This window comes from Pangasianodon hypophthalmus, chromosome 27, assembly GCF_027358585.1.
Source record: "Pangasianodon hypophthalmus isolate fPanHyp1 chromosome 27, fPanHyp1.pri, whole genome shotgun sequence".
Lineage (NCBI taxonomy): Eukaryota > Metazoa > Chordata > Actinopteri > Siluriformes > Pangasiidae > Pangasianodon > Pangasianodon hypophthalmus.
The window spans coordinates 18,188,949-18,198,948 of record NC_069736.1 but is presented as its reverse complement, the minus strand read 5'-3'; the positions used below and the strand labels follow the sequence as shown (position 1 = coordinate 18,198,948).

General features: G+C 41.4%; 1 protein-coding gene across 1 annotated transcript in view; it reads left to right on the top strand.

The window, feature by feature from the left end:
• The window catches only part of tenm1 (teneurin transmembrane protein 1), a 142,293-nt gene that overhangs the window by 84,026 nt on the left and 48,267 nt on the right, over nt 1–10,000 (top strand). Inside the window, exon 5 of the mRNA XM_053230361.1 lies at nt 776–1,014. Coding sequence (XP_053086336.1) covers nt 776–1,014 — 239 coding nt within the window. The remainder of the gene's footprint in view (nt 1–775; nt 1,015–10,000) is intronic.

The window sequence follows — 10,000 nt, the reverse complement described above, 5'->3', positions numbered from 1 at the left end:
TATTAATTACGGAAAAATGATTTCTAAGAAAACGTCTTCATTTGCTTCTCCTCCTTTATTTCGTTTTAAATATAATGTTAAGGAGAAAGAAAGAAACAAACAAACAAACAAAAGTAATAAACAAACATACAAACACAGGAAAGAAACAGTGACGGAAAGAGACAAACATGAAAGCAAACAAAGGACTAAAGAAAAAAAAACGAACGAACGAACAAACAAACGAAAGAAAGAAGGAAAGATAAAAGACAAACAAGCAGACAAATGAATAAAATGGCAGAAAGGAAGAAGGAAAGAAAAGGGAACAAAGAAACAACCTTACAAGCAAACAGAAGAAACAATAACAGAAAGAAACAAACATGCAAACAAAAGAATGACAGAAAGAACGAAGGAAAAAAAGAAAGGAATAGGGGAAAAACAAGCATACAAACAGCTGAAAGAAAGAAAGAATGAAAGGAAAGTAAACAGAAAGAAACAAACAGACAAAAGAAAGACAGGAGGAAATAAAAAGGAATAAACAAAGAAAAAACAAACAAACAGACAAAAGAAAGAAAGTTTAGTGTTGAGACTTTTTGCCTTTTTCTGTGTTTGTTAATAACTAGCTCTAAGACTGGTAGATTGATTAATTGATGGGTTAATTGGTTGATTGATTAACTGAATAATTGATTGATTAATTGATGGGTTAATTGGTTGATTGATTGATTAATTGAGGGTTTGATTGATTAATGAATTGATCATATATACATCTAACCTTCCCACTTCCTGTCTCTGTGTCCAGGCACTTCCTGTTTAAGCACGGCTCGGGTTCATCGACACTTTTCAATGCGACCAATCAGAACTACCCTCTGACCTCCAGTACGGTGTATTCTCCGCCCCCGAGGCCGTTACCCAGAAGCCCCATCTCCAGGCCGCTGTTCTCCTTCAGTAAACCGTACCGCTGCTGTAACTGGAAGTGTACTGCGCTCAGCGCCGCCGCCGTCACCGTAACACTCGCCCTGCTGCTCACATACGTCATCGGTAAGGAGAGCAGTCCACCTGTGCGTGTGTGCGTGTGTGTGCGTGTGTGTGTGTGTGCGTGTGTGTGCGTGTGTGTGTGTGTGTGTGTGTGGCTGTCTCTGTGTTGCTTATTATTTTCAACATGACGGTGATATGACTGTTATCACCCCAAAGTAGATTATTTTCCTGTAACACTTTCCTGTTAAAGAGTGATACGGTGTACTTTTTATCAATTTATAGTTACATTTAATGTTGCGGAACATCAGACAAACAAGTTTAGTTCGTGTTCTCACTTACGTTATAGCAGCTATAAACAGTCGTTCCCTCACCAGCCTCTCGTTTCTTCTCTAGAAGTTAAAACTCAGCTTGTCATGTTAGCTAGAAACAGCTAAACACATAAGAAATAAACCTCTTCTTACAGAAAACGTGTACAGCGATACACCACGTCAGTGATATACACGTCCCTGTGGACGAGTCCCTGTGGACGAGCGGTTACTATAGAAACGATAACGCATTAGAGCCAGCGCATTAATGTAAACCTGCGCTACTGGCAGAGCTGCTGTTATAGAAAACTAATCAACACCTTCTGACCAATCAGAATGCAGCGCTGTGGTATAATTGGCATGCAGTGGAAGTGGCGTGTGTTTACACTGGGATTCAGTCTGAATAGTGTAACTTTACACTCGATTACAGGCTGCTAATGTGATAATCACACTAAAGCTGAAATCCCTACAGTGACTGAGACGCTGCACACAGCTCCAGGTTTCATTTTACTGCCAAAACACTCGTACAAATCACTTCATCCTCCATCTCACCAGGAAGGAAAGGCTGATAGGACCAGAAAAGAAAGATCATGTTTTCAAGTGAGTGACAAGAAAGAAAGGAAGAAAGAGGGAGGAAGACAAAGGGAAAATAAAGTAAGAAAGAATGAAAATTAACGAAAAAGAACGAAATAAGAAAGATTGAAGGAAATAAAAAGGTTTAAAAGAAGTAAGAAATAAAAAGAAACAAGCAAAAAATAAGGAGTTAAATAAATAGAAAAGAAAGAGAGAAAGAAAGAAGGAAAGTAAGAAGGAAAGAAAGAAGAATGGCATGAATGAATGAAGAAAATGTAGTAATATATATATAGTATGGAATAGTATAAATAAAGAAAGAATAAAAATAAATTAAAAAAGAAAAAAGAATGAACAAATAGAAAGAATGCCAAAGAAAGAATGAAGGAATTAAAAATAAAGTAAGAAAGAATGGAAAAATTAAAAGGAAAGAAGGAATTAATCAGAAAAAATGAAGGAAAGAAATAAGAAAGAAAGAAAGAAATTAAGAAAGAATGCAAACAAGTGAAACAACAACAAAGAAACAAACAAATAAACAAACAATCACATAGATAAGAAGAATGGATGGATGGATGGATGGAAGAATGGATAAAATGATGGATGGATAAAATGATGGATGGAAGAATGGATAAAATGATGGATGGAAGGATGGATAAAATGAGGATGGATAAAATGATGGATGGATAAAATGATGGATGGATGGATGGATGGATAAAATGATGGATGGATGGATAAAATGATGGATGGATGGATAAAATGATGGATGGATGGATGGATAAAATGATGGATGGATAAAATGATGGAAGGATGGATGGATAAAATGATGGATGGATGGATGGATGGATAAAATGATGGATGGATGGATGGATGGATAAAATGATGGATGGATAAAATGATGGATGGATGGATGGATGGATGGATAAAATGATGGATGGATAAAATGATGGATGGATGGATGGATGGATAAAATGATGGATGGATAAAATGATGGATGGATGGATGGATAAAATGGATGGATGGATGGATGGATGGATAAAATGATGGATGGATAAAATGATGGAAGGATGGATGGATAAAATGATGGATGGATGGATGGATGGATGGATGGATGGATAAAATGATGGATGGATAAAATGATGGATGGATGGATAAAATGATGGATGGATGGATGGATAAAATGATGGATGGATAAAATGATGGAAGGATGGATGGATAAAATGATGGAAGGATGGATGGATAAAATGATGGATGGATGGATGGATAAAATGATGGATGGATGGATAAAATGATGGATGGATAAAATGATGGATGGATGGATGGATGGATGGATAAAATGATGGAAGGATGGATGGAAGGATGGATGGATGGATGGATGGATGGATGTGTCTGGGAGTCTTGTTGGTGATTGAGGGCACTGAGTCCCAGCGTCTCTTCCTGCTGCTCGTCACCTCGCTCCTCATTTGCATAAAGTCCAGTAAACTGTATTGCATCACCAGGCCACGCCCACTTCCCCCAGACTCGCTTTGCGTCCTGTTGCTGTAAACAATCAAGTCATAAGCAAGTGTCATAACACACACCGCCTTCAGAGTGAAGGGTTAAAGCTCCATCTTTATTCATCTTCATTTACTTTCTGCTCGTCTTGCGAGAACGGCAAAAAGCTTTAGCATATAAATCATGATTTTCATTTCGCAGTCTTTCCTCCCATTTCTCTTTCTCCCTCTCTCTCCGTCTCTCTCCCACTCTTTCTCTTTTCTCTCTCTCTCTCTCTCTCTCTCACACACAGATGGTATTAACTGAACTCACACTGTGAAAAACTCCATTATGGAGATGAATATTTATGAACAAAAGGATGAGAGGGAGAGCAAGAGAAAAGAGTAAATATTCCCCAAGGCCATTGTGAGGTTAATGGTGTTAAACTTTTGTTGAGCCAAGTCACTTGTGCGTGTGTGTGTGTGTGTGTGTGTGTGTGTGTGTGTGCATGTGTGTGTGTGATTTAAACACAAGCCGATCTGCTGTAACTCCATTTAAAACAGTTGTTCGCTCATGCTTCTGCTTTAAAAAAAAAGAGAGAGAGTGAGAGACAGCACCAGAATAATGATGCATTTCACCCAGTCATGTTTGGGCAAAGCTTTCTGGAATTAACGTTTGAAGGAAGTGCAGTTAATAATGTCTGGGGTCAAAGGTCATACAGTACTCTGTGCACTGTGTAATTCCAGATGCTAGCGTTTGATTCTGAGTATTCGTTTTAGCGAGTGAGGAGAAAAAAAGCCGGAGTGTTGTAATAACAAGTCTAACGCCTCGCCTCGATAAGATGAGGATTGAAAACACAGCCAGCGGCAAGGAAAAGGCACGATGAAATTATTTATCCATGTGACTGATGAGAACATAAATGCAAAAGTTCGTAAACTCGAGTTTAATATTGTTCTTGCAGACTCTGGAATGGATCCACCTCTGATCCAGCGGCTCTGCATAACTCATAATCACATCCAGGTCTCAGAAAGATCATCTTGCTTTCTGGGGTCCTGAGTAAACAGATGCATGTGTAGGTGTTTGGTTCCGGGGTAGAACATGCCGTGGTTAGATGTAGAGTTTATCAGTAGGTCCCAGGGTAGAACATTCTGTTTCTGAGTTTCTGAGTAGGTCCCAGGATAGACATGAGCTTTCTGGGTAGGAATGGTGTTTCTGGGAGGCGGGGTACTGAGTAGGCACTGGCTTCCTGGTGAGGATGGTTCCTGATTAGGTATGGATTCTTGGTTACGTGCAGAGTTTCTCAGTAGGCACCTGGGTAGGCCCAGTATTCCTGGGTAGGTACAAGCCAGGAATCACTTGGTTCCCAGTAACAGTTTCTTTACAGCATATGGTCTCTTGGAAGGCATGAGATATGGGGATCGGAGTAGTGTTTCTGGGGTACAGGGTAGTGGGTAGGCATGAGATTTCTGGGTAATGATGGAGCCCCTGGGAGGCAAGTTCCTTGGAGGCACTGGGTTCCTGGGTAGGATGCTTCCTGGTTCGGTATGGATTGTTGGTTGCGTACAGACTTTCTCAGTAGGTCCTTGGGTAGGCACAGAGCTCCTGGGTCGTCAGAGGCCATGACAGGATAATCATGATAATCATATGTGCCTACTCGGTACTTAAGTAACAGCTGACACTGGAATGTTTCTGCCTACGATCCAGCAGATCTGCACAACAGTCATATCCAGATCTGCTGCAGATTATTTTTGATATCTGGTTTTGATATCTGGCAACAGAGTTCCTAGGTAGAGTTCTGGGTAGGCGCATAGTTCCACATGGGCAAGCATGAGGTTTCTGAGTCCAAGGGAAGCAGGTTCTAGGGTAGTCACAGGGTTTCTGGGTAGGTATGGGCTTCCAGAGAAAGCAGTTTTCTGGGTAGGGATAGTCAAATGGTTCCTGAGTAGGAATGAGGTTTCTTGGAAAGAATGAGGTTCCTGGGAGGCAGATACCTACAGACACACTTGGTTCTGGCTGGTTTCTGAGGAGCTATGGAGTCCCCGAGAGGAAGGTTTCAGGGTAGTCACAGGGTTTCTGTGTAGTTAAGGGCTTCCAGAGAAGGTACATGATTCTGGGGTGGGGATAGTCACAAGGTTCCTGGGTAGGAATGAGGTTTATGGTAAGAATGAGGTTCCTCGGAGGCAGGTACCTCTTTATGCACTCGGTTTCTACGTAGATGTTGGTCTTCAGAGAAGTCAGATGGTTCTCGGGTCAGGGTAGTCAAAATTTCCCAGGCACAAGTGCATTAATTTTAACCTGCAATTAGCATCTGCACCTTTGCCAGTGCTGCCGTTATAGATAATTAATCAACACCTTCTGACCAATCAGAATCAAGAATTCAGCAGCGCTGTGTTGTAAATGAATTTTTACAATGGCCGAGCACTAGAGTGCTAGCTCTTTTGTGCCGAGCTGTTCTTGGTCAGAGAAAGTGTAGTTAATAATGTGCCTGAGGGTCAAAGATCCTGCGCTAATGATGTTTCTTCTACGAGATGTTCTCATTAAAACTCCATTTGCTCTTTCATAAGACTGTGTTGTTCTAAAATTCTCATAATAGCGTGTTAGAGCTGTTAGAGCTGAATCCGAGGGAGAACCTGTGGCAGTTCTGGGATTAAAACCCTCAACCTTCTAGACAAGAACCTCATCCTCTGATGTTGTTTAAATTTAATAAATGAAGTTACAATTTAATAATTTTGTCTTACACTTTATCTTTTAATGAGCTCTCATGTAAATGCTTCAGTTATTAGCCTTGAGGGAACAGGCAAGCATTTTTAAGCACACTGGAAGAGTGTGTGTGTGTGTGTGTGTGTGTGTGTGTGTGTGTGTGTTGTGTCATTCTGTGGAGACCTGAGCTGGCACAGGGTGAGTGTGTGTGTGTGTGTGTGTGTGTTTGACCATGAGGTGCATGTGCTTCCATTTATGCCTTAATTAAGCAGCAGTCTCTGTAGAGAACAAATGGCGATCAGTGTGTGTGCATGTGTGTGCGTGTGCACGTGCGCGCGTGTGCACGTGTGTGTGCCTGTGTGTGCCTGTGTGTGCGTGTGTGTGTGTGTGTGTGTGTGTGTGTGAGAGAGAGGGACACCTCTAAGCCATTCAGGTGTTTAATGACCAGGCATGCACTGTCCCATAATTAGCCGTGTGTTTGTGTGAGAGAGAGACATTTACTGCAGACTTTACATAATCTGCACAATAAAACTGCCCAATAAACAGGAGTAACATATTCACACACACACACACACACACACACACACACACACACACACACGCACACACACACACACACACACATTCTGTCCCTGTGGAACAGTGGATAATTTACCCTTTTGATAGCAGCTAACACATGAAGAGTAATGTATTCCTCTTTCATGTGTCACACATCAAATATAAATCAAACTCTTTTGTGTGTGTGTGTGTGTGTGTGTGTGTGGGTGGGTGGGTGTGTGTGTGTGTTTAAGAGATGAATAACACACCCTGAGGGTCTTATGAGTTGAGAGACATGATAAAAAAAAGAGATCACACACACACACACACGCACATGCACATGCACACACACACAGAGTGAGCGCTATAGAAGAAGAAAAATATATAATTAAATTGGCATAAAAAAAAGGTCAAAACCTAGAAAAAGGAAATGAGGTGAAAGCAAGAAGGTTCTCATGAACCTTCTCATGGACTCACTGTAGACCGGAACGTTGATCTGTGTATCCGGACATTCCGGAATACTTCCGAGGAAATGAACAGATCAGATTCTTATTCATTTCCTGGAAGGAGGTTTTGTTTTCCTGAGGAAATGGCGACTTCTGGAAATCTCCTGAAAGATTACGCCTCAACATATTCTCTTTTCGTGTTCTCAGTTCCATGATTTACAGTGTCACATGATCAGGAAATATGGAACATGATGCTAAACCGTTAGCACCACTAGCTTTGTAGCTTCAGTGCGAAACTAAAGAAGCAAACTTGAAACGCTGAACATGTCTCAGCTGATCGACTGCGTTAGGGCTAAAGGGGAAATGGTGTAACGCTTGGGGTTTTTTTGGGTTATTTTGCTGAAAAATGACAGAAGAGAGTAATGAATTAACACCGAAACCCGATTCTGAAGAGGCAGGGAAATAAAACTCTCCCTGACTCCGTGTCACGCTGATCGATTGAAAACAAAGCCTTGAGGTGTTCTACAAACGCGAGTCACACGGGGATTACAACGAATTACTGCCAGGAACCTTTAAAAAAAAAAAAGAGTTTGGCCGTCGTCAGGCTGGTTACCCGGGGCAGGGAAAGGTCAACGTCTCTTTTAGAATGTTGATGTTCTCTATCAGCGGCCATTTTACACTTTCCAAGTGATGGGGTGAAGAGGGAAAGAGCACCAGAGAGAGAGAGAGAGAGAGAGAGAGAGAGAGAGAGAGAGAGGAGTGTCGATAGAACTCCATCTTGCAGTATATTGGCTGTAAACAATACGTGACTTAAATCATGTCGTGGTTTAACTGCATCATGAAAAGAGATTGCAGAGTGAATAAGAAATATATGGCGCTAACTCCTCTACAGCTAACTAGTTTAACAGCACTCTAATCAGTGTGAAACTCAGTTTGATTTACGTGTTACGTGCTCGGCTTCAGACTAACTTCCTCCTCTGATTGCATTAGCAAAGCTAAATGTACTAGCTACATGCGCTCCCTGGATGCACCACTGATCTCTGCCACTTCCTTCCAAGCTTTATATTTCTTCGTACACGGTTAATGAGAGCATGCGTGACAGAATGAGATGAAAGCACACTTAAAGTTTTTCTTCCGAACTATTCGCAGGAAAAGGAGCTAAAGTTTTGAGCAGGGAACTGAAGAAACGTCGGATCACACGCACCACAGGATCAGTTCGAGGAATCGTTCAAGGCCATTGGTTGGATTTGTCACTTCTTTACAGCATCATAGCTAATTTGTGTAGAAGTGAGAAAATCCCTTTGTTGATGTAGCTGAAATTGTGGCTCCATGTCGCACACTCGCGTAGAAAACGGACGCCGCTTTGTCGCTTGCTAGTGTGAACTTAAGGTCAATCAATCAGCCTTCTGGAACATAATTTCCAAATGCAGCTGAATTTTTCCCTTCTCATGTTTGTAGTGTTTTGCTCCGTCGTTATCAGTTGTGCGATTTGAGCTCACAACAATTTGGCCTCAGAAACATTTCTTTTCACCTCACCATTTCTCCATGTCTCTCTCTCTCTCTCACACACACACACACACACACACACACACACACACACTTGCTCTCTGTATCTTTCAATCTCGGATTCCGTGCAGGAGAACAGAACGTACCATATCATAACGGAATAATAACTTCACCTCAATACACTGCAGGCGAGCGGGAGACTGAACGCGCCACACGACGTCGGCCGAAAGACGATCAGAGAGAGGATAAAAGCCGTCATCTTTCTTAATATTTTTTATATTTACAGTTCTGTTAAAGGCCTTCCAGTGTTTATGAGTGTTGGGAGACGGGCGAGAGACATACAGACAGAATAAGAGAGAGAGCGAGAGAGAGAGAGAGGGATTAAAGAGAATGATGTAGACTCCGCACTCTGCAGAGAAACCAATATCCTTATTTGCTCAATTTTATTACATTCTAAAGAACTCACGGCAGAGCACACTACACACACACACTACACACACACACTACACACACAGACACACACACACTGCACTACACACACACTCGAGTGTACTTTCCAATATCCGACTTTCATTAGGACGAGAGGATGAAGGGAGACGGTGGGCTTGTGATAGCGAGAGGAGATGAAAGGAGAAATATTGCGCAGGCTAATATAGCAATATTGATTAGCATGAAATGTATCATGCAGCCCACACACACACACACACACACACACACACACACACACTACACTTTCTTTTGGGTTATTAGGTCCAATTACTTTCCTTTACTTTACATTATCTACAGAATAAAGTTTCCCACAGTGCACTGCAGCTGCTGTAGTTACAGCTGACTTCATTTTCGTATTTTCATATTTAATGTTATTCGCATGTTTTTATACGCAGTTGTGTGTAACGTAAACTGAAATGAAGCACCGATCTGGCGAAAGGAAGCAGAAATAAGATGCCTGAGCTGTGAAGATGAGGTTATGATAAAGTCACGTCACAAAAGGGGATTTTTGGAGTAAAAAATGATGTAGTGAGGATGACTTCATAGCTAGTTAACCAGTTAGCCGTTGTTATCTGGTGTTAAAGCGCGATTAACTCTATCTTCACACTAGCTAACGATCGTTCATTTTCTAAAGTGTACATCATCAGGGACGCAATTAAAACCATCATATTAATTTAGATTTTCTCAATTCTATGCAAATTAGGTACGACTCTGTAGAGCGAGAAATCGAAATGATTGGCTCGAAGGATTCCTCTGACCAATCCTATGCTGCGTCTGGTCTGCGTTTAGCTCCCGCAAAAAAATGGAAGAATAACTTACAACCATCGTTTCTTCTTATCCTGTCATGCACAACCTCTCATTAAATGTGTATAGAGACGTTACGAAGAAAAATAAAGGCATGCGAGGCTAAGAATTTTTTATGGTATGAGCTGTAAACGTAGCAGAAGAGCGCTTGGTCAGCTTATCCTTCAAACCATCAGCATGTTTTCTTTACAGGAAAGCGCATCGAATGAACGAAAATCTGCG